The 25,177-nt window shown below is 47.2% G+C and overlaps 1 protein-coding gene across 2 annotated transcripts in view; it reads right to left on the reverse strand.

The window, feature by feature from the left end:
* Positions 1-25,177, reverse strand: part of RECK (reversion inducing cysteine rich protein with kazal motifs) — an 82,193-nt gene that overhangs the window by 18,349 nt on the left and 38,667 nt on the right. For both annotated transcript variants that reach the window (XM_038770416.1, XM_038770417.1), the window contains 10 exons: positions 24,097-24,364; positions 18,083-18,262; positions 15,281-15,493; positions 12,442-12,578; positions 9,409-9,549; positions 8,157-8,345; positions 7,521-7,643; positions 5,181-5,352; positions 1,621-1,813; positions 510-720 (listed from right to left, as the gene is read on the reverse strand). In XM_038770416.1, the coding sequence (XP_038626344.1) occupies positions 510-720; positions 1,621-1,813; positions 5,181-5,352; positions 7,521-7,643; positions 8,157-8,345; positions 9,409-9,549; positions 12,442-12,578; positions 15,281-15,493; positions 18,083-18,262; positions 24,097-24,364 (1,827 nt within the window). The remainder of the gene's footprint in view (positions 1-509; positions 721-1,620; positions 1,814-5,180; positions 5,353-7,520; positions 7,644-8,156; positions 8,346-9,408; positions 9,550-12,441; positions 12,579-15,280; positions 15,494-18,082; positions 18,263-24,096; positions 24,365-25,177) is intronic.

Below are 25,177 nucleotides of genomic sequence, written 5' to 3' on the forward strand. Positions count from 1 at the left end.
TCTCGCTCCCTCCTCCCTCCGCTTCTCCCCTTCCTCTCGCTCCCTCCTCTCCTCCGCTTCTCCCCCTTCCTCTCGCTCCCTCCTCTCCTCCGCTTCTCCCCCTTCCTCTCGCTCCCTCCTCTCCTCCGCTTCTCCCCTTCCTCTCGCTCCCTCCTCTCACTCCTTTTTCTCCTTTTATTCTCTCCCTCCTCACTCCCTCATCTTCTCCCCTTCCTTTCGCTCCCGCCTCTCCCTTTCCTCTCGCTCCCATCTCTCCCCACCCCCTGGTGCACTTTCCTATCAGATTTGGTGTCAGGAACCAATTCCCCCATTTATAAGCTTGTTCCTTTGAGAAAACTGGTCCCGATGTCCAACGTGTAAAGTTAGAGGAGACAGTTTTCAGGAACCATTTTAGGCATAAGTCCAATGACTCCGCTGACCAGGAATCTCTCCCCCCTGAATAATCCAACCCTCTCTTCACCCCTCTACCCTGCTCTGACCCGAGCCCCCGCGGGCAGGCAGCTCCCTACCTGGGGCGACGACGGGCTTGCATCCTGGGGCGGAGAGCGGGGGGCACCTGACGGCCGCGCACTCGGGGAAGGCGCTGGGGTCGGAGAGAACGCCCACCGCCTGGCACGGCCCCACGTAGTCGACCGCCACCCGCTCAGAGTAGGCCGCGCACACGCTGCCGTACGTCTCGCCGTTGTGCCCGCAGACTGGCTCCGCTGCTTTGCAGAAGGGCTGAAAGGAAAAACATTTCTGGTTGGGGTTCAAGCGATCTAACTCGAAAAGCCGCGTGGCCCAATGGACAGCACAGGTCTGGAATGCAGGAGGACCTGGGTTCCAATCCCGGCTCCGCCACTTGCCTGCTGTGGGACCCTGGGCAAGTCACTTTACTTCTCTGTGCCTCAGTTACCTCATCTTTAAATCGGGATTAAAAATGAGGGCCCATATGGGACAGGGACTGTGTGCAACCTGGTTACCATGCATCTACCCCAGCATGTAGTACAGTGCCTGGCACACACTTAAATACAATTAAAAAAGACAGGCACAGTGACAGATCATCATCATCAATCGTATTTATTGAGCGCTTACTATGTGCAGAGCACTGTACTAAGCGCTTGGGAAGTACAAATTGGCAACATATAGAGACAGTCCCTACCCAACAGTGGGCTCACAGTCTAAAAGGGGGAGACAGAGAACAAAACCAAACATACTAACAAAATAAAATAGAATAGATATGTAGAAATAAATTAAATAAATAAATAGAGTAAAAAAAAAATATGTGCAAACATATATACAGATGAGGGCAGAAGCTCCCCCACAATCCCAGGACCAGGCCCTGCCCTGGAAAGGCAGAGGAAATAGATTTTGCTCTAACTCCAAGGACTAGGGGACCGGGATTCAGGGAAATGCTGTCTACACTTATGCCATCCTAGACTCATCCTGGTCCTTTGGGGTACAAGGTGGCAGGCCACTATTGCCCCTGCCAACATCAAGACTGTAAGCCCGCTGTTGGGGAGGGACCGTCTCTCTCTGCTGCCAACCTGTACTTCCCAAGCGCTTAGTACAGTGCCCTGCACACCGTAAGCGCTCCATAAATACGACTGAATGAACGCCACACGAGGTGAGGGCACGTACCTGGCAAGGGCCTCTGTAGGACAGGTTCTTCCCTCTCTGGTACAAGGCGCACAGGTTGTTGTGCTCCACGTTGTCCGTGTCGCAGACGGGATCCCGGGCCTGGTCGCAGCTCAGCTGTCTCGGCACGCATTCGTGCTGGCTGCATCCAAACTTTTCAAACGTCGTCAGGCAGACCTGGGGCTTGGGGATACACCTGCAGAAGACACACGAGGCACTGGGGCATCCTAGGAAAGACCGGGGCACCTTCCTGCCGGACCGGGCCCCGGATACCCGGGGAATTTCCCAGAATGCTACGTTGTGCTCTTTTTTTTTTTTTTGATGGCATTTATTAAGAGCTTACTATGTGCAAAGCACTGTTCTATTCATTTTATCTATATTTTATTTTTATATTTATATAAATTTATTTTTTGTTATTATTTATTATTATTAATAATAATGCCATTGTTATAATTATAAGATTATATAATTATATAATGTAATTATGTAATTGTGATTGTAATAATTATTATCGTTGGCATTGTTATTTATTATTATTATTTATTTTTGTATTTGTATGAATTTATATAAATTTATATATATATATTTGTATTTATATAAATTTATATTATATGAATTTGTATTTATATATAAATTTATATTTATATAAATTTATATTATATGAATTTGCATTTATATAAATTTATATATGTATAAATTTATATTTATATAAATTTATATTTATATGAATTTATTTGATTTTAATTTATTTTGATTTATCTACGAATTTATAATAATAATATCATTATTATAATTATATGATTATGCAATATAAATTTATAATTATGATGATTATTGTTATGGTTATCTATTTTTTATATTTATATAGATTTATATTTAAATAAATGTATTTAATTTTAATTTATTTTAATTTATTGATAAATTTATATAAATTGTATGTATTTTATATTTTATTTTATATTTATTTTATATTTTATACACAGTTCATCTTTGACAGTGGTCATCCCAGAATGGTGGCAGAATTAGCAGGGGTAGATCCTCCAGCCGTTCTCTAAACCCCCCCAGGTCTTGGACGCACCAATTTACTTTTAATACCAAGGGGGAGAAAAAGGGGAACACGGGGACGTTCAATTCCAGCGCTCGGGCTTCCCTACCTCTGCAAGGTTTCCAAGATTTCCAGGTTGAACGAGGTTCGGGGTTTAGTCCTGGCCCACAGTACGCAATTCACAAATACCATCATTATCATGCAACTAAGAGTCCTTTCTCTGTCCCATTTTTATGATGACGATGGCATCTAAGCGCTTACTATGTGCAGAGCACTGTTCTAAGCGCTGGGGAGGACAGAAGGTGATTAAGTTGTCCCGCGTGGGGCTCACAGTCGATCCCCATTTTACAGATGAGGGAACTGAGGCTCAGAGAAGTTAAGTGACTTGCCCACGGTCACACAGCAGACATGTGGCGGAGCCGGGATTCGAACTCCCGTCCCACCTCAGATCCTAGATTGCGCTTGAGAAGACATCTGTCCAAAAGCAATATTTTCCCCCGTGGAGTTTTAGAATAATAACCTTTCCCCGCAACCCCCACCGCCAACGAGCCGGATGGGGGAAAAGGGCAGCAGCCCCCTCCTGTCCCCACGCTGGCCACGGGAGCTGCAGTCGATCCTATTTACTGAGCGCTCTTTGCATTGCACTGTACAAAGTGCCTGGGAGACGACAATATAACACACACATCCCCTGTCCACAATGAGCTTACAGTCGAGGGGGAGACAAACATTAATAAAAAGAAATAGCCGTGGACGTAAGTGCTGTGGAGCTGGGAGAGCAGAGTGAGTCTCCCCAAGAAGGGAAAAAAGATGCACCGGGGGCTGTCCGGGGAATTGGGGGAGAGGTACTTCCCAAGCGCTCAGTACAGTGCTCTGCACACAGTAAGCGCTCAATAAATACGATTGATGATGATGATGATGGTGAGGTAGGGTGGGGTGATGGGGAGGGCGTTCACCTTGTTCCTACGCCCAGTTTATTTGGGGCAGAAGTCAGGTGGCCCTTGGGTGGCCCAACCACTCACCCACAACAGAGGGAAACTGGGCAGCGTGGCTCAGTGGCGAGTCGGAGGTTGTGGGTTCGAATCCCGGCTCCGCCCCCTCCCTGCTGTGTGACTTGGGGCAAGCCACTTCACTTCTCTGGGCCTCCGTTCCCTCATCTGGAAAATGGGGATTAAGTCTGTGAGCCCCCCCGTGGGACAACTTGATCACCTTGTATCTACCCCAGCTCTTAGAACGGTGCTTTGCACATAGTAAGCGCTTAATAAATGCCACCATTATTATCTTTTAGACTGTGAGCCCACTGTTGGGTAGGGACGGTCTCTATACGTTGCCAACTTGTACTTACTACAGTGCTCTGCACACAGTAAGCGCTCAATAAATACGACTGATCATCGTCATCAATCGTATTTATTGAGCGCTTACTATGTGCAGAGCACTGTACTAAGCGCTTGGGAAGTACAAATTGGCAACGTATAGAGACAGTCCCTACCCAACAGTGGGCTCACAGTCTAAAAGGGGGAGAGATTGATTGGTTGGGCAGAAATGCGTTTGTTAGACTGCACTCTCCCAAGCACTCAGTACAGTGCTCCGCATACGGTAAGCACTCGATCAATACGGCTGCCTGACCGACTGCTCCGGGGAGAGAGAAACACAGGCGACAACGCGGCTGGTGACCGGATCATTTCTCAGCTGTCAGTGCCGAGGAGCAGCATGGCCCAGCGGAGTCATCATCATCATCATCAATCGTATTTATTGAGCGCTTACTGTGTGCACAGCACTGTACTAAGCGCTTGGGAAGTACAAATTGGCAACGTATAGAGACAGTCCCTACCCAACAGTGGGCTCACAGTCTAAAAGGGGGAGACAAGACCAAACATACTAACAAAATAAAATAAATAGAATAGATACGTACAAGTAAAATAAATAAATGTAATAAATATGTACAAACATATATACAGGTGCTGTGGGGAAGGGAAGGGGCTCAGAACAATGATTCAATTCCACTGGGGCAGACGCAAGAATAGTAGATAAGACATGTGCAAGTAAAATAAATCCGTGCAAACATATATACAGGTGCTGTGGGGAATCGGTAAGAAGCAGCGTGGCTCAGTGGGAAAGAGCCCGGGCTTTGGAGTCAGAGGTCATGGGTTCAAATCCCAGCTCTGTCAGTTGACAGCTGTGTGACTTTGGGCAAGTCACTTAACTTCTCTGTGCCACAGTGACCTCACCTGTAAAATGGGGATTAAGACTGTGAGCCCCCCGAGGGACAACCTGATCACCTTGTAACCTCCCCAGTGCTTAGAACAGTGGACCGTCCCTGCTGTGTGGCCCGGGGCAAGTCACTTAACTTCTCTGCGCCTCAGTGACCTCACCTGTAAAATGGGGGTTACAACGGACGGGATTACCTTGTATCTACCCCACAGCTTAGAGCGCTGCCTGGCACATAGTAAGCGTTTAACAAATACTGTAAAAAAAAAACCCCAAGAAACCTGAAGAGTGAGAGGCCGGCGGGGGCACTTACCTCTGGGCCTTCTGACAGGGATTCGGGGTGCAGGGGTCCTTCGAGACGCACGATCCAAACTCAAATTGGTGGTCCTGAAGACCGACGCAGCGGGCGATGCAGGCGCTGGGGTACGTGCGCCCGTTCTGGCCACACACCGGGACGAACTGGTCCGCGCAGTTGCAAGGCAGACCTGCCGGGAGGAATCAATCAATCCATCGTATTGATTGAGCGCTTACCGTGCGCAGAGAGCACTGTACGAGGCGCTTGGGAAGGACAAGCTGGCAACATCTAGAGACGCGGTCCCTAGGAGGAACCGCATGGGTTGGAGCCCTTCACCCCAGGCCCGGCACGCGGAGGAGCGGAGGCTAAATGACAAAACGGATGACAAACCCCACGTCTGCATTTGCAGGGTTACTGTCTAGTAGCTGGAGCAAGGGATAAATTGCGACGGTTTGGGAGTGCCGCTTTTTGCATGTCCGTGTTTTATATCTCGTCTGGAAAATGGGGATTTAAGGCTGGGCCCGATGTGGGACAGAGACTGTCCAACCCGACTAGCTGTAGCTACCCCAGCGCTCAGTACAGTGCCTGGCACGTAGTAAAGCGCTTAACAAATACCATTTAAATGCCATCGTTATTATTATTTAAAAGAAAAAAAATTTCCCCCGGTCTCTGGCTGAGAACCAAGGCATCTTTATCTCTGCAAGTGGCTGTGCGAATCGGTGAGGTTAAGCTGAGGTCCGATGTGGGACTGAGACTGCCCAACCCGACTAGCTGTAGCTACCCCAGCGCTCAGTACAGTGCCTGGCACAGAGTAAAGCGCTTAACAAACACCATTTAAAAGAAAAAAAAATGTCCCCTGGCCTCCGGCTGAGAACCAAGGCATCTTTATCTCTGCAAGTGGCTGTGAAAATCGGTGAGATTAAACTAAGGCCCGATGAAGGATGGAGACTGTCCAACCTGATTAGCTGTAGCTACCCCGGCGCTCAGTACAGCGCCTGGCACAGAATAAAGCGCTTAAATACCATTTAAAAGAAAAAAAATTTCCCCTGGCCTCCGGCTGAGAACCAAGGCATCTTTATCTCTGCAAGTGGCTGTGTGAATCGGTGAGGTTAAGCTGAGGCCCGATGTGGGACAGAGACTGCCCAACCCGATTAGCTGCAGCTACCCCAGCACTCAGTACAGTGCCTGGCACATAGTAAAGTGCTTAACAAATACCATTTAAAAGAAAAAAAAATTTCCCCCAGTCTCCGGCTGAGAACCAAGCCATCTTTATCTCTGCAAGTGGCTGTGCTTATTGGTGAGATTAAGCTGAGGCTCGATGTGGGACAGAGACTCTCCAACCTGATTAGCTGTAGCTACCCCAGCGCTCAGTAGAGTGCCTGGCACATAGTAAAGTGCTTAACAAATACCATTTAAAAGAAAAAAAAAATTTCCCCTGGTCTCCGGCTGAGAACCAAGGCATCTTTATCTTTGCAAGTGGTTGTGCAAATCGGTGAGGTTACGCTAAGGCCCGATGTGGGACAGAGACTGCCCAACCCGATTAGCTATAGCTACCCCAGCGCTCAGTACAGTGCCCTGCACAGAGTAAAGCACTTAACAAATACCATTTAAAAGAAAAAAAATTTCCCCTGGTCTCCAGCTGAGAACCAAGGCATCTTTATCTCTGCAAGTGGCTGTGCGAATCGGTGAGGTTAAACTGAGGTCCGATGTGGGACAGAGACTGCCCAACCCGATTAGCTGTAGCTACCCCAGCGCTCAGTACAGTGCCTGGCACAGAGTAAAGCGCTTAACAAACACCATTTAAAAGAAAAAAAATATTTCCCCTGGCCTCTGGCTAACAAAGGCATCTTTATCTCTGCAAGTGGCTGTGGGAATCGGTGAAATTATGCTGAGGAGGGGACATTTAGGCAGTAAAAAGGAGGCTAAACCAGTACCCAGGGCAGAGCGGTAGACAGCTAATTGGCCAGGGGTGCCCCATCCCTGAATCCGGGAGGAGGGATGGGCCAAATCGCTGCCCCAGAATTCCTCCTTTTTTTAGGTTTCCTCTGAGGGCGGCACTGCAAATGAACATCGGCTGCTCCCGTGAATTCCCAGTTCTCCGTGAATTCCCGGATTCTGATTCGTGAACTATTCTCAGTAGCGGGAGTTGGTAAGGTAAGCGAGGAGTTGGTGAGGTATGCGAGTTGTTCTGTTACGCACATAAAAAAGAAAAGCTGCCCCTGGCCTGCGCGGGTCTCGGGCTGGTGTGAGCCGATCAGGGGCTGCTGGGCCAAAGGGGAGCGCTTAGCACAGTGCTCTGCACAAAGTACTCAACAAATGCGACTGAATGAATGAAGGGAGGAAGGGCCCAGGGGTCACCTGTGAAAGTGCGGCGGTCGTCCTCGGAGCTGTGTTCGTTCAGGCACAGGCGGGAGGAACACAGCAAGTTGCCCGCGAAGCAAGAGCAGACGTTGCAGTCTATCTTGAAAGAGGATCCGTGACCTGAGGGGCAGAAGAAACGAGACGTGGCACGGCCTCGGGGAGAGCGCACGAGCCTGGAGAGGCAGGGGACCTGGGTTCTAATCCCGCTTCTGCCGCTCGCCTGCTGGGCGATCGTGGACGAGTCATTTCACGTCTCTGGGCCTCAGTTTCCTCATCTGCGAAATGGGGATTCAGCACCCGTTCTCCCTGTGAGCCCCACGTATAGAAAGCGCTTACCAAACAGTTATTAAGGAGGGACACGTGCGTCTATGCCGTTCACTCCCAGATAAAAGAGGTCAGGCTGGGCTGGAAGTCAGGAGATTTCCGGGGCTGCTCTTTTTTGCTGTCTCTATACGTTGCCAATTTGTACTTCCCAAGCGCTTAGTACAGTGCTCTGCACACAGTAAGCGCTCAATAAATACGATTGATGATGATGATGATGCTCCACCAAGTTGCCCCTTGGCAAACGGGGCCTTTCACGATCCCGCAGAATAACCATTCCCCAACCACGGGCACGCGGAACAGGATACTCACTTTTCCGTTTTCCTCCAACTACACAGGACTTCTGCAGGTCAACACAGTGCATTTCCAAACAGTTCTCTAACAGTCCGCTTGATCCGCACGTACATATTTTATAGCAGCCAACATCTCCTGCGGATGACGGTACCTGAATCAGGGTCCCTTGGCGGACAATAAAGTCGGAAGCTTCTCCCAGCTTGCAGCCTAGGCAGAGGAAATGCGGTTTGGCGGAATGGAAATGGGGCAGAATTGGGCATTTCAGAAGGCAACCGGAGAAGCAGCATCGCCTAGGGGATGGACTACGGGTTTGGGACCGGGGTTCTAATCCCAGCTCCGCCACTTGCCTGCCGTGTGACCTTGGGAAAGTCACTTCTCCGGGCCTCAGTTCCCTCCTCTGTGAAATGGGGATTAAGAACTTGAGCCCCACGTGGGACAGGGACTGTGTCCAGTCTGATTAGCTGGTATCCGCCCCGGCGCTTAGGACAGTGCCTGGCAGATAGTAAGTGCTTAACAAATACCATCAAAAAAACCCTCAAAACTCATGGAGGCCCTTTCATGAGCATGATGGCATTTACTAAGCACTTACTATGTCAATCAATCAATCGTATTTATTGAGTGCTTACTCTGTGCAGAGCACTGGACTAAGCGCTTGGGAAGTACACTGTCCCAAGCACTGTGCTAAGTGGAACAAGAACAAAAAGGGAAAACAGGCATGTTATCCACCTTTTACCGATGAGGAAACTGAGGCACAGATGAACCTCCCCCCCAACGGGGGCCGTACGGAGACAAAACGCATTGGGATTCAGAATGATTCTGACCTTGGGACAGATCCCACATGGTTTGTGCCATCTGGGAGAGAAACTTGCGCTTAATGCTTCCTTTTTCCTATTAAAACAACAAAGTCTTAGAGAATCTAATGCAGATGACGCTTCCAAATTGTTCTGCTCCACGCGACTCATTTTCAGACTGAAAACGGGTCTTCCCTCGGTGGCGGGGGGGGGGACGTAGTCCTCATTAAGGCCAGCGCTATCCCGACAAATTCCAAAAATCAACCCTGAAGTGCGGGAAGCAGCCCACTTTGGGGTGCCTCATCCATCTGACACCGCAGGGAGACCCTACCAAGCCCCCGCAAGGTCCGACAGTTAGCCACGACTCCTCTCTGACGTGATCCCCGGCGGCACGTTTCGCCGGGGCAGGCTGGGCTCGAGACGCTGACGCGGGCTTCCGCAAAAGGAGGGAGGCCGACCCGAAACCGATCGGCACTCACCTTGCCCGCAGAAATAGGGAAGGCAGAGTTCTCCGGGCTGGCACCCCTTCCTGTTGACCTCGCACAGCTGGTTGGCAGAACACGGGTTTGGGTTACACGGGTGCGTGACGTCCTCGACGACGCTCCCCAGGGAGCTGGGCCCTGGGCGGTCAATTGGAGGTCGGTTAACGGGGCTCAGAAAAGTGACCGGTCCCCCAATCCCCTAAGGACCTGGGCTGGGACCCAATAACCAAGTCTTGGGCTCTCTTAAGTCCCAGATCAATCAATCGGTCGTATTTATGGAGCGCTTACTGTGTGCGGAGCACTGTACTAAGCGCTTGGGAAGTCCAAGTTGGCAACATATAGAGACGGTCCCTACCCAACAGTGGGCTCAGTCTAGAAGGGGGAGACAGAGATAGATGCTTGAATACCGGCCAGGCTCCACACGAGTCTAAACTTCTCGCCTCTTTCAAGCTCCCTCCAGACTGTCAGCTCGCTGTGGGCAGGAAACGTGTCTGTCTACTGTTACACTGTACTCTCCCAGGCGCTTAGTGCAGTGCTCTGCACACAGTAAACACTCAATAAATATGACTGGATTGAAAGAACAAACAAATGAATTCCAGCTCCACCCGCCTTTTACTATCATCATCATCAATCGTATTTATTGAGCGCTTACTATGTGCAGAGCACTGTACTAAGCGCTTGGGAAGTACAAATTGGCAACATATAGAGACAGTCCCTATCCCACAGTGGGCTCACAGTCTAAAAGGGGGAGACAGAGAACAAAACCAAACATACTAACAAAATAAAATAAATAGAATAGATATGTACAAATAAAATACATAAATAAATAGAGTAAAAAATATGTACAAACCCGCCTTTTACTAGCTCTACCGCCCCACAGAATTGCCCAAGAGCTCACCATGCGGGATGCCAGTTTGTTCCTTTAAAATCCTTTTTCTGGGTTCATTCTACCAAATATGATCAATCAGATTGAGGTTTAGAAAGCTGGCCCCCGCCTATATAGATGCGACTGATATAGCCTGTTTCTTAGAAATTCACCTTTTATGTTCATTTTACTTTTGAACCATTTAAACATTTTACTTTTTTCCCCCCTTCTAGACTGTGAGCCCGCTGTTGGGTAGGGACCGTCTCTATATGTTGCCGACTTGAACTTCCCAAGCGCTTAGTCCAGTGCTCGGCACACAGTAAGCGCTCAATAAATACAACTGAATGAACAGACTTCAAAACAACATGACTTTTTTTATTTTGTTAGTATGGTTGGTTTTGTTCTCTGTCTCCCCCTTTTAGACTGTGAGCCCACTGTTGGGTAGGGACTGTCTCTATATGTTGCCAATTTGTACTTCCCAAGCGCTTAGTACAGTGCTCTGCACATAGTAAGCGCTCAATAAATACCATTGATGACGATGACTTCAATTTGTGCTTTCAGTTGAGCCAAACATTACTCAACTGAGATTACAACATTCATTCATTCAGTCATACTTACTGTGTGCCAAGCGCTTACAACATATTCACGGGCATTTCTACAAGACGCAGACAAGGAGCAGCACATACGCAGGGTGTGCCGTGACCCCTCTAAGGTCTCTCCTCGCAGAAGAAGAAACGAAAACAAGACACCCATAATCTTAACTTGGGATCGGGGTGTGAGGTGTTGGGGGGGAGACAGGCAGTGGGACAGAAGGGGTGGGGGGAAACTAGGAAAGGCAATGGGAGGATGAGTTGGGAAAGAGATGGGAGAGGGGAGTGGGAAGAGGGAAGAGTGAAAGGAAAAGAGGAAGCAAAGTAGAGAAGCGAATTGAGAAGCAGCGTGGCCTAATGAATAGAGAAAGCCCTGGCCCAGGAGTCGGAAGGACCCCCACTCTGCCACTTGTCTGCCGTGTGACCTTAGGCTAGTCACTCTGCCTCTCTTTACCCGTTACCTCATCTGCAAAATGGGGATTAAGGCCTTGAGCCTCTCGTGGGACACGGACTGCGCCCAACCTGAGTAGCCTGTATCAACCCCAGACCTGTGTACACAGTGCTTGGCACATAGTAAGCGCTTAGCAAACACCATGTTAAGGAGGGAGGGAGGAAGAGGAGGGGGAAAAGGAAGGGGGGGATAGCAAACCTCCCACTTTTAGGCACTTTTCCCCTTTCCCCCCCACCACTATTCTATTCCGCGTTGTGGGCACGGAACGGGTCTGTATATCCTTGAGAAGCAGCGTGGCTCAGTGGAAAGAGCCCGGGCTTTGGAGTCAGAGGTCATGGGTTCGAATCCCGACTCCACCACATGTCTGCTGTGTGACCTTGGGCAAGTCACTTAACTTCTCTGAGCCTCAGTTACCTCATCTGTAAAATGGTGATTAAGACTGTGAACCCCACATGGGACAACCTGATCACTTTGTATCCCCCCCCAGCGCTTAGAACAGTGCTTTGCACATAGTAAGCGCTTAACAAATGCCAACATTATTTATTATTATCCTTTTACTGTCCTCTCCCAAGCACTTAGTACAGCACTGTGTACACAGTAAGTGCTCAATAAATACAACTGGTTGACTAAGTGTTCTTTGGGGAGGGGTCCCGGCTGAGCCCCCTTCCCACACCTTCTCTCTGGGGCCACGAAGGCCCAAAGTTCCTGCACCAGCCGTGAACCAGATTCCAGGGAGCATCCCAGCTCTAGCTCCACCTTAAAAAAAGAAAAACCAACGACGCGTTTCCGTCTGGGTCACGCCCTCTTCCCACCAGCATCTGGATCCAAGTGCGGCTAGGAAACGTGCTAAAGCAGCGCCCTGCTCCATCCCTGCTGATTGTCCCGGCCTCTCAAGCGCTCCTGCCAGACCCCCGCGTGGCAAGCAAAAGGAGGATAATGAAGTCATTTCTCGGAAGTCCCGGATCAAACAACCCGAGCCGAACGGGAGAAGAACGACCTCGACCCGTGGCTCTTCGGAAAAATGGCTCGGTCCCAACAAGCGTACGTTCACTTCAGAGGGAAGTGACAGGAATCGGGATACGGCGTTCCAAAAATCCTTCCAAGTAGTTGGGACCGTCACTTACTCAGATACGTATCCAGGGGAATGCAGGTCTCCAAGTCATCGGCAGGAGACAGGAGTTCACAGATGCTTTCAGCCGTGTGGCCTTCTGGAAATTTATTTTGGTCCCCGCATTTCTTGAGGATTTCCACACAATCTGATCTTGAGAAGGGAGAGAACGGTGAACAGCTTATTGGGATCGGCGGTTTGAGGCAAGAACAACAAATCCCAGTTGACAGGGATGGGAGGGAGTTTTCCACTTGCTTCTTTTCCCTCTGCCCCCCCAGCTCAGTCCCTCCCCAAGTCTTCAGTCCCCGGAAATGCCAGAGGTGGGAGGAGGAGGAAGAAGAGACTTATTAATAATAGTAATAATAATAATAATAATAATAATAATATGGTACTTGTACTTCCCAAGCGCTCTGCACACAGTAAGCGCTCAATAAGTACGATTGAATGAATGAATCATCATCATCAATCGTATTTATTGAGCGCTTACTGTGTGCAGAGCACTGTACTAAGCGCTTGGGAAGTACAAGGCGGCAACATATAGAGACAGTCCCTACCCAACGGTGGGCTCACGGTCTAAAAGTCTAAAATGAATGAATGAAATGTTAAGCACTTACTTTGTACCAAGCACTGGTCTAAGTACTGGGGTAGATACAAGTTAATCAGGTTGGACACAAGTACTTAGTGCAGTGCTCTGCACACAGTAAGCGCTCAATGAATATGATTGAATGAATAAATAATAATAATAATAATAATGAGCCCCCTCCTTCCTCTCCCCCTCCTCCCCCCGCCTTACCTCCTTCCCCTCCCCACAGCACCTGTATGTTTGTACGTATTTATTACTCTATGTATTTTACTTGTACATATTCTATTTATTTTATTTTGATAATATGTATTGTTTTGTTGTCTGTCTCCCCCTTCTAGACTGCGAGCCCGCTGTTGGGTAGGGACCGGCTCTATATGTTGCCAACTTGGACTTCCCAAGCGCTTAGTCCAGTGCTCTGCACACAGTAAGCGCTCAATAAATACGACTGAACTGCATGGATGAATGAATGCCCCCCGTGGGGCTCACACTTTAATCCCCATTTTACAGTTGAGGTAACTGGGGCCCGGAGAAGTGAAGTGACTTGCCCAGAGTCACACAGCAGACATGTGGCAGAGCCAGGGTTAGAATCTAGGTCCTTCTGACTCCAATCAATCATATTTATTGAGCGCTTACTGTGTGCAGAGCACTGTACTAAGCGCTTGGGAAGTACAAGTTGGCAACATATAGAGACAGTGCTCTACCCATTAGGACATACTCCTTGGGATACAACCACTATTGGGTAGGGACTGTCTCTATATGTTGCCAACTTGTACTTCCCAAGCGCTTAGTACAGTGCTCTGCACACCGTAAGTGCTCAATAAATGCGATTGATTGATTGATTGATAAAACAAGACACCCAGAAGCAGTGGATCTCCAGGAGCAACTTTGGGTGGGGAAGGGAATTTTGCAGAAGTTCCGAAATCATCATCAATCGTATTTATTGAGCACTTACTATGTGCAGAGCACCGTACTAAGCGCTTGGGAAGTACAAGTTGGCAACATATAGAGACAGTCCCTACCCAACAGTGGGCTCACAGTCTAAAAGGGGGAGACAGAGAACAAAACCAAACATACTGACAAAATAAAATAAATAGAATAGATATGCACAAGTAGAATAAATAAAGAGTAATAAATATGTATAGACATATATACAGGTGCTGTGGGGAAGGGAAGGTCTCCCCCTCGTCCCCCTCTCCAGAAGTTCCGAAATGGGTCGGGAAAGTAGTATTTTGGGAAGGGCTCATTAACTCGGCTACAATATCGTATACTGTGCTTGCCCAGTGCTGGGCCTTCTTCAAAAATGAGCCAGAGATCAACCCCAGCGACGTCGGACTTGAACAAAGCCAACCCACGCCGTTTCTGTTGCCAACGGGGACATGGCTAGCTTGCGGGCTTTCTTCCCTTTAAACAAGAGAGCGGAGGAAACGGCTGTGGAAAATACCAGACTGGCCCGGGGCCCAAGCTAAGCCAACAGTCCGGCACACACCTGGGAGTCGGAAGGGCCTGGGTTCTAATCCCGCTCTGCCACTTGCCTGGTGCGGTGACTTGGGCGGGTGCCTCAAGTTACCTCCAATCTGTAAAATGGGGATTAAGACTATGAGCCCCATGTGGGACGTGGACTGTATCCAACCTGATTAGCGAATTACCCCAGCGCTTAGTACAGTGCCTGGCACCCAGCAGACGCTTAATACCACTGAAAAAAAGAGTGAGCACGCTCCTTATGGGAAGCAAAGGTTCCTACATAAAGTCTTTTAGACTGTGAGCCTACTGTTGGGTAGGGACTGTCTCTATATGTTGCCAACTTCTACTTCCCAAGCGCTTAGTATAGTGCTCAGCACACAGTAAGTGCTCAATAAATACGATTGATTGATTGATTGATTAAAGTGAACCAGAGCTGTTGGGGCAGGGAGCCACATAGGTTGACCCATTTACCTAGGGCAGTCCTAATTACTGGACTCTCATAATTTGTCTAAAATCCCGAAAGAGTCTACAACACACCAAACCAGCTCTACGGGGGGATACTCAGTTCACCAAATTATAAGCCCCCGACCCACGAACCTCTGAATGGTAAACTTGCGGGAAGGGAATGTGTAGCCAACTCTTTTGTATCGTACTCTCCCAAGCGCTTAGTCAGTGCTCTTCACATAGTAAGCACTCAATAAATAATAATAATAATAATAATAGCATTTATTAAGCGCTTACTATGATCAAAGCACTGGGTGACGACGATTATCTACCCTCACTTCAAAGTGACTGTGACTAAGATACTCACTTGCAGATGATACTCCCTCTTGATTTACTCTGACATGGCTTAATCTGCAACGAGCACGCGATGGCCTTCCACATTTCTGGTTGGCATTTTTTAATATCCAGGACCGGGATATTGATAAATGGCATCTTGATGCTTCCTTTCTCCCAGAGCTTCATGTCGTTCATGGCTCCCTGGTCCGACTGAGCATTGCAGCTCCTGAAGAGCTCTGTGGGCCTGAAGAGGAAAGGGTCGGAAGTCAGGAAATGGGACATACTGGGGATCAAAAACTATTTCTGTAGAACGGTGACAATATCAGGGAACTAAGGTGGTCAGAAAGAAATTTGAGCTAATTTGATTCCCAGTGTCACCAAACGGCCCCAGTGACAAGCCATAAAATGACAACTTAGATGGTCAGAAAGAAATTTTTAGCTAATTTGATTCCCAGTATCACCAAACGGCCCCAATGACAAGCCATAATATTAAAATTCAGGGCTTAAAACCCAAGTTTCATTGGACCTTTTTGTTGTAGCATTCAGCGATCTAACTCTCATCATTGCCCCAGAACCAGCAGTGTGGTCCAGTGGATAAATAATAATTACGGTATTGGGCGCTTACTAAGTGCCATGCACTGCTCTGAGTGCTGGGGCAGATACCAGTCATTCCAGTTGGACACAGTCCCTGCCCCACAGGGGGCTGACACTCTAAGTAGGAAGGAGTAGGATTTAATCTCCATTTTACAGACGAGGTAACTGAGGCACAGAGAATTTAAGTGACTTGCCCAAGATCAAACAGCAGGCAGAGGGAGAATTAGAACCCAGGGCCTCTAACTCCCAGGCCTGTTCGCTTCTCTAAAACATGGGCCTGGGACTCAGAGGACCTGGGTTCTAATCCCAGCTCTGCCTCGGCTTGCCATGTGACTTTGGGCATGTCACAATTTCCCCGTGCCTCAGTTTCCTCAGCAGTAAAACGGGGGTTCAATCCTCCTCCCTCCAAATTTGACGTTGAGCCCCACGTGGGGCAGGGAGTGTGTCCAAACTGAGAAACTTGTATCTAGCTCTTCATCATCATCATCATCATCAATCGTATTTATTGAGCGCTTACTATGTGCAGAGCACTGTACTAAGCGCTTGGGAAGTACAAATTGGCAACATATAGAGACAGTCCCTACCCAACAGTGGGCTCACAGTCTAAAAGGGGGAGACAGAGAACAAAACCAAACATACTAACAAAATAAAATAAATAGAAATGTACAAATAAAATAAATAAATAAATAAATAAATAGAGTAATAAATATGTACAAACATATTGATAAAGCTCTTACAACAGTTCTGGATAAATAGTAAGCACTTCATCATCATCAATCGCATTTATTGAGCGCTTACTGCGTGCAGAGCACCATACTAAGCGCTCGGGAAGTACAATTAGGCAACATATAGAGACAGTCCCTTTAACAGGTATCATTTAAAAAAAGAAAACAGGACTTGGGGGACAAATGGGAATCATGGCTTCAGTCACACCGGGAATCTTTAGTTTTTTTAATGGTTCAATGGTAGACTCCGCTCTGTCTCCACCTGCTAAGCAATCCTACAGCTTCGCCTTGCCCTCTTCACAGGTGGCTCGCCCACGTTCCGCTCTGAAGGTACAGAAATTTTGAGAAAAATGTGGAGGTGATGGGATCTCAAGATGCAGCACGATGGAAGCCGTGGGGTGCAGAGGGAAAGTGCTGCTAACCTGAAATGGCATCCACGGTCCCCGTATCAACTCCAAACCCACCGGTGGAAACAGCCCAAATGCTAAGTGTGGGGGTCCAAAACCGGGGTTTTTAAACCGTGCTTACTAAAGAAAACCTGTGCTAGACTGCGAGCTTGCTGTGGGCAGGGAATGTGTCTGCCAACTCTGCAATATAACAGTGGTCTGTACACAGTAAGCGCTTAAAAAATATCACTGATTGGCCGATTGTTTGGTTTAAAGCTCAACACAATAATCATAGGGTTCACAATACGATATGGAGAAGCAGCGTGGCTCAGTGGAAAGAGCCCGGGCTTTGGGGTCAGAGGTCGTGGGTTCAAACCCCGGCCCCGCCAACTGTCAGCGGTGTGACTTTGGGCAAGTCACTTCACTTCTCCGGGCCTCAGTTCCCTCATCTGGAAAATGGGGATGAAGCCCGTGAGCCCCCCGTGGGACAACCTGATTACCTTGTTGCTTAGAACAGTGCTTTGCACATAGTAAGCGCTTAATAAATTGTCATCATTGTTATTATTATGGAGAAGAGAGAGTGCTCGGCGAAGTGATTTTCACTCTTGCCCCACTGCAATTTGCGAAGCACGCCGGCAAAATAAAAATCTGCCCAGGAGTTACTTACACTTGCTGCAGTTGGGGCACGTCTAAGTATGCCTGGTTGAGCTTTTCGTACTCCTAAGTGTGGAACTAGATAGAGGATTTCAAAAAAAAAACAAACTTTTTAAAAATATAAGCCACCCCCCCAAACTTGGTAAGTTACACCGATTCCCACAGCCAACCGTCTATTTTTGGATCTAGCCGTACCCCCAAAGCCTCTGAGGTACAAGTTTGAGATATCAGAACATAATGAAATCGGTATCTCCGGCAGAGAATGGGCTTTCCCATAACTGCCAGCTTGAACTGTGGAGCTAAAATGGAAATCTTGAAAAATGGAATGAGGATTCAATCCGACTAAGATTTAGTTTTTTAAATCGTGAAAAATACTAACCATGCCAAGTGCAAAAAATGAACTGGCAAAAAAGGACTATTTTTCAGTCAGAGACTAAGAATGGATTTATGGAACACACAATGCTTCTTTCCTACCTGTTGTTAAAATTAGTGCAGAAAGTAAGATTTCTACAGCCCAACTGGCAAGGTTCTCGAACATCTGCTAAACAGGTCAGCATGGAAACTTCCACTGGATTGTATTCGCAAAAGCGATCAAATTCTTGCCAGCTCTGTGTGTTGCCCCAGCTTGTGCTATAAAGTTTAGTGCACAATTCCCTGTAACACAAAGAGACAAACACATTTGGACAATTAGAAGTAATACTTCAGAATAATAATAATAATACTACTTGCGGCACTTGTTAAGCACTTACTACGTATCAGGCACCGTTCCAAGCGCTGGGGCAGATACAAGCTAATCGGGTTGGACATAGTCCCTGTCCCACAGAGCTTTCACAATCTTAATCCCCATTTTACAGATGAAATGACCAGTCAAGTTAAATATCAGGGCCCACGTACATATGTCACATAAGTCCAATTAATAAAAACCTAGCTCACCTGAAACCAAAAAGAAGATTTCTTTTGTAACAAAACACACAGATGAGGAAAACAAAGCCTATGTAATAAAGAATTATAGCCCCGTGATCCTGAATTTGAGGACTGATTTCTAAATGTGAATATTATCTCACGGAACAAACAAGGCGATCCCAGGACAGCCACCAAAACCTGATGCTTCAAAATCAATCAAATCGTATTTATTGAGCGATTACTGTGTGCAGAGCACTGTACTAAGCGCTTGGGAAGTACAAGTTGGCAACATATAGAGACAGTCCCTACCCAACAGTGGGCTCACAGTCTAAAAGGGGGGAGACAGAGAACAAAACCAAACATACTAACAAAATAAAATAAATAAAATAGATATGTACAGGTAAAATAAATAGAGTAATAAATATGTACAAACATATATACATATATACAGGTGATGTGGGGAAGGGAAGGAGGTAAGATGGGGGAGATGGAGAGGGGGGAAAGGAAAATTCAGTTCACGTAACAAATCGCACTGAAACTTTTAAATTGGTTGAAGTGTTAAATGTTGACGGAGACTCTGCTATTTGCTGAAAGGGTTTAGTTTCCCTAAATTGATCAAAATTCTAAAGTCACGCGACAATGATGCGAGTGGCTGCATGAGAATTGGAAGAGGCCCGGTCTGATCGTTTCCCATCATCACCGGAGTTCGTCGGAGTTTGTAGTATGTTAAGTCTCGTGCAGCCAATTGTATACAGGTGGACTGAAAGATGCAACGGGGAAGCAAGAAGCTAGCGTCAGAACCGGACTCTAATCCTCTGGGAACTTTTCCAATGCAAGAGGCTAAGAACATCGGAGAATATTCTTCAATCAGCCATTCAGGTATTCCTATTCAATAATTCTGGAGCACTGGAAATTAGCAAAAAACCATGAAGACTGCCAAGGCTATATACGAGCTGCAACTAGCAGACCTTACATTAACTCACGGATCTTTTGACACCTGTCTACATGTTTTGTTTTGTTGTCTGTCTCCCCCTTCTAGACTGTGAGTCCATTGTTGGGTAGGGACTGTCTCTTTATGTTGACGATTTGTACTTCCCAAGCGCTTAGTACAGTGCTCTACACACAGTAAGTGCTCAATAAATACGATTGAATAAAAAAAATGAATGAATCTCCCCTTCTAGACTGTAAGCTCATTGTAGGCAGGGTACACTGTAGAGAAGCAGCGTGGCTCAGTGGAAAAGAGCACGGGCTCCGGAGTCAGAAGTCATGGGTTCAAATCCCGGCTCCGCCTATTGTCAGCTGTGTGACTTTGGGCAAGTCGCTTAATTTCCCTGTGCCTCAGTTACCTCATCTGGAAAATGGGGATTAAGACTGTGAGCCCCCCCGTGGGCTCAACCTGATCACCTTGTAACCTTCCCAGTGCTTAGAACAGTGCTTTGCACACAGTAAGCACTTAATAAATGCCATTATTATTATTATTACCAACGGTATTATATTGTACTCTCCTAAGTGTGCAAGTCCAGAACTCTGCACACAGTAAGTTCTCAATAAAGACAACTGATTGATTGCTCTCCATCAATAGCCCAGAAATATGGGCATATAAGTTTGCATTCGAGAGCAAAGTTAGCCTGCTGGGGTGTAGGAAATCGGAAGGTAAAAATAGGAGGCGATTGAGTGTTTTAAATCCAGTGATAAGGAGCTTCTGTTTGATGCAGAGATGGATGGGTTTTTGAGAAGCGGGGGGAACATGGACTGAACTTGGTTGTTTTTTTTTAGACAAACGATCAGGGCAGCAGAGTGAAGTATGGACAGGAGAGGGAAGAGACATGAGCAAGGAGGCTAATGCGGTCATCAAGATGGGATAGGATAAGTGGTAGCAGTTTGGAAGAATAGTGAGATAGGGTACATCTGAAAGCCCTTTCTAGAATTTCCCATTTTCCCGCATACAACTAACTGGCCAAAACAACAGCCTCCAAGATGTGGCCCACACTCATTTTCAGCAATTTTAACTTGCCGGATGGTCTTGACACAGAATTTAGAAATACCCAGAATTGTTCGCCCTGCCCCTGGAGAAATTCAGTGCAGAGAAATTCTACGTCTGTTGGGATCTAAAAGGAGGAGATAACTTAGGAGATCCTTAGTCCAACTGTTTGCCCTGCCACTGCCGAAAAATTCCACATCATTGGGATCTAAAAGGAGGGGATAACAGCCTGATCGTCATGTCCAGACACTTTCTAAAATGCAAATCAAATATTGTGATAAATCTGTCGGCAACATTCCTTACGATGTGATCGTTCAATGAGGAAGAGTCACCACAGCCACAACCGGTTGAAGCCAAACTGACAGCTCCTTTAACCGAGTCACTGGCCAGTTTCTGTCCAGGCTGACTCAACAGCCTGGCAGTTCAGCTTGCAATCAATCAATCAATCGTATTTACTGAGCGCTTACTGTGTGCAGAGCACTGTACTAAGTGCTTGGGAAGTACAAGTTGCCATCAATACCCCTACAAGCCAGAGGAAGGGGCAGGATAATAATGGTGGTATTTGTTAAGAGCTTACCATGCACCAAGGTACTAAGCTTCGAAGTAGATACACAGGGCTACCAGTCTACTGTTGGGGAGGAAAAGGAATGGGGGAGAAGGCAATCAGTGAGTCTCTAAACAAAAGATAAACATGACATTATTTTAGAGCAGAGAGGAGTTTAACCTAAATACCAGAGATTCCTATTCAATATTAGAGTAGTAAACATCTTGCTTTAACAAAAGCTACTTGATGGTAATCCAGTATAAAAGCCATTAGTCAATATGGCTAGAAAATGAAAGGGAGATTGTTGTTAACTCAGGGACTAGGTTCTCAAATGGAATTCAACAGTTTCCTCACATGGGGTCAAGAGTTCAGTCATGCAAAACACATATGTTCTGGGTTATCAGGAAAAACATTCCTCTGAGCCAAAAGGCCTAAGATCACTCAGTCCTGATTCATTAGCGGGATTTTCCTCTCAATCTGGCAGAAGTAAAGAATCTTTTCTTCACGTCCTCATTAAGGTGGCTGTCAGCCTGATTTCCCTTTCATTCCACTGAAAACACTGCAGTGGCAGTTCTACATTTCACAGACTTTAGAAGTATAAAGTGCTCGGCGGAGAACACGTCCGTCCTGAGTGTCCCATTGAGTCCGAAGGGAGAGCTGAGCCAATTTTCTCCAGTCAAATGAGGGCTCCCAAACACATCCCCCAAAGCGCTGAAGGCTGCTGGGCTCCAAAGGGACAGCAATGATCCTGTATTTGAGCACAGAGGGACGCCTAGGTCATTCCAACTGGCCTGGAAAGTACCTTCAATTTCCTCCAAAATGCATAATCCACAGGGATTACCTCAAATCATCCATCCTCAGATACACAGCCAAGGGGAAACTGGCTTCCTCTAGACTTCCCAAAACAGGGCCTGGGACCACTCAAACCTCCCCTCCTCTTTTGGAAGCCCAATTTCCAAGCCATCAAGATTCTGCCTCCCTCGCCGGACCAAAGCCCGGGCACCGAACTCTCAAACTGCACGCTCCAGTATTCCTGCTTTCCCCCTCAAGCTAAAATCAAAAACGTCAAGTTCTCCTTCCTCCATATCAATCCTTGGATGGTATTCATTAAGCTCTTGCTGTGTGTAGAACGCTGTGCTAAGCGCCTGGGAGAGTACAATAGGGTAACAGCCCCCAAAGAGTTTACAATCTAGCAAGGGATTTAGAGGAGCGCCAGGAGGCTTTCGTGGCTTTCTAAAAGCTCTCAGCTGGGAACAAAGAAACTTCCGAGAGGGGACGTACAAAGACAAAAATATTCAAAGCCTCAGAAACGTTTTTTTGTACTTTATTGGTAGAGTTTGGACTTTCTAAATCTCGGTTTTCGCATTTTTTCCGACCCACGCGTTCCAAAATCCGCCTTCTAAAACCCTGTGCGCCACAGTTGGAAACCGCAAAACTAGGGCCATTATAGAAGAAGGCTGCAAGTGATTAGCCACCTAGACCTTGTTCCATGACGCTCTGTTGTCTAAACACAACAGTAAGAACGCTTTACCATCAGGAAGACACACAGTGGGTTGACTGGGTAGGACCCTCAGAGCCAGTGTGGTTTAGTGGTTAGAGCCCGGGCCTGGGAATCAGGAGGACCTGGGTTCTAATCCCGGCTCTGATACGTTTCTGCTGTGTGACCCTGGCAAGTCACTTCTCTGGGCCTCAGTTCCCTCATCTGCAAAATGAGGATTACGAGTGAGAGCCCCAGGTGGGACAGATTAATTTGTATCTACCCCAGCACTTAGAACACAGAGTAAATGCTTAACAAGCACCATAATAATAATAATTATTATTATTAGATCTACAAATACCCTTCTCTGACAAAAATCTCGGGTCTTGATCTTCAGGGCAGAATACAAGATACAACTTTACTTTGCCTCTTGCTGCTTTTGTACACAGGAAAACTTAAATACAAAGAGTTGCATCCAAACCCACCTCCCTCACCCTGCCGCCCAAGTCCCTGCTGGCGTACAGTACTCTAATCCCGGCTCTGCCACTTGTCTGCTGTATGACCTTGGGCAAGTCACTTCACTTCTCGGTGCCTCGGTTTCTTCCTCTGCAAAATGGGGATTAAGACTGGGAGCCCTATGGAGGACATGGACTATATCCAACCTGATTATCTTGAATCTACCCAAGCGTTTAGTACGATACCTAGCACAGAGTAAGCCCTTAACAAATACCAAAATCATTATTATTATTATTATTAGGCTGTGAGCCCATTGTTGGGAAGGGATTGCCTCTGTCGCCAAATTGTACTTTCCAGTGCTTAGTACCGTGCTCGGCACACAGTAAGTGCTCAAAAAAATCCGACCGCATGAATATACATGACAGACCACCACTCTCCCAACTTTAAAAGCCTTAATAAAAGCACATCTCCTCCAAAAGGCCTTCCCTGATTAAGCCCTCTTTTTCCCCACTTCTTCTCCCTCCTGTGTCGCCTATGCACTGGATCTTTACCCTTTATTCACCCAACTTTCAGCTCCGCAGCCCTTAAGGACACATCTGGAATATATTTACTTTAAGGTCAGTCTTCCCCCTCTATTCCCTCATGATTGATGAGAAGCAGCATGGCTCAGTGGAGAGAGCCCGGGCTTTGGAGTCAGAGGTCAGGGGTTCAAATCCCAGCTCCGCCAATTGTCAGCTGTGTGACTTTGGGCAAGTCAGTTCCCTTCTCTTTGCCTCAGTTACCTAATCTGTAAAACGGGGATTGAGACTGTGAGCCCCCCGTGGGACAACCTGATCATCTTGTAACCTCCTCAGCGCTTAGAACAGTGCTTAATAAAAGCCATTATTATTATGGATTGCCATAGCTATGCCCCGACACTGGAGGAGGGTCCAAAAAAGTGCCACCCCCAATCTCCTTCTGGCAGTTAACCCCTATTGTTATAACCAAGTGTTAAGTACGGTGTTTTGCACACAGTAAGCGCTCAATAAATACGATGAAACGAAACACGACGGAATGAATAGGAGGAGATACTCCACTGGGTTATTTTGTGTTTCACTGCCTCGGTAAAGGGGAAAAAAGACACCTACCTACACGTGGATGTGTTTGCTTTAGAACAACAGTGCAGCTTGGCGCCGTCGAGGCCTGTGGAGGGAGGGGGGTGCACCGTGACGCCCGGGTGGACAGATCTGGAACTCTCGAGGAAGCACTGCCACAGCGGGTCCTGAGGCAGGGGCATCGTCTTGCAGCCCTCAATCAGGCCATCGACAATTTCCAGCTCGCTCTTCATCGACATCAAAATTCTCCTGCAGGCGTTCTGGCAAGCCAAGTCCTCGGCTCTGTCACAGCAGTATAGGCCTACGTTTTCAAAAGCACAGAACCAAATACCTCAACGGGAACCCGGCAGACCGCAGCCCTCCCTCTTACCTTCCCGCTGTTCCTCGATCTCGTCTATCTCACTGCCGACCTCTTGCCCATATTCATTCAATCGTATTTACTGAGCGCTTACTGTGTACAGAGCACTGTACTAAACGCTTCCCACCTCTGGCCGGGAATGCCCTCCCTCCTCATATCCAACAGACAATTGCTCTCCCCCAATTCAAAGCCTTACTAAAGCCACATCTCCCCCAAGAGACCTCCTTTCCTCTTCTCCCACTCCCTTCTCCGTCGCCCTGCCTTGCTCCCTTTATTCATCCCCTCTTCCAGATGCACAGCACTTATGTACGCATCTGTCATTTATTTATATCTATTAATGTCTGTCCCCCCTCTAGACTGTAAGCTCACTGTGGACAAGTAATGTGTCCATTTATTGTCTCCCCCTTCTAGACTGTGGGCCTGTTGTTGGGTAGGGACTGTCTCTCTATGTTGCCAACTTGTACTTCCCAAGCTCTTCGCACAGTGCTCTGCACACAGTAAGGGCTCAATAAATATGATTGAATGAAATTATTGTTATACTGATTCTCCCAAGCACTTAGTACAGTGCTCTGCACACAGTAAATGCTCAGTAAATACCACTGATCGCTTGACTTGAAGCCTGACAGAATAATATTGATCAACTGGTCCAAATGTTACACAGACTTCAGTTATGATAATAATCCAGCGCTTAGAACAGTGCTTTGCACATAGTAAGCGCTTAACAAATGCCATCATTACTATTATTATAATAATAAT

Source organism: Tachyglossus aculeatus, chromosome X3 (assembly GCF_015852505.1).
Source record: "Tachyglossus aculeatus isolate mTacAcu1 chromosome X3, mTacAcu1.pri, whole genome shotgun sequence".
Taxonomy (NCBI): Eukaryota; Metazoa; Chordata; class Mammalia; order Monotremata; family Tachyglossidae; genus Tachyglossus; species Tachyglossus aculeatus.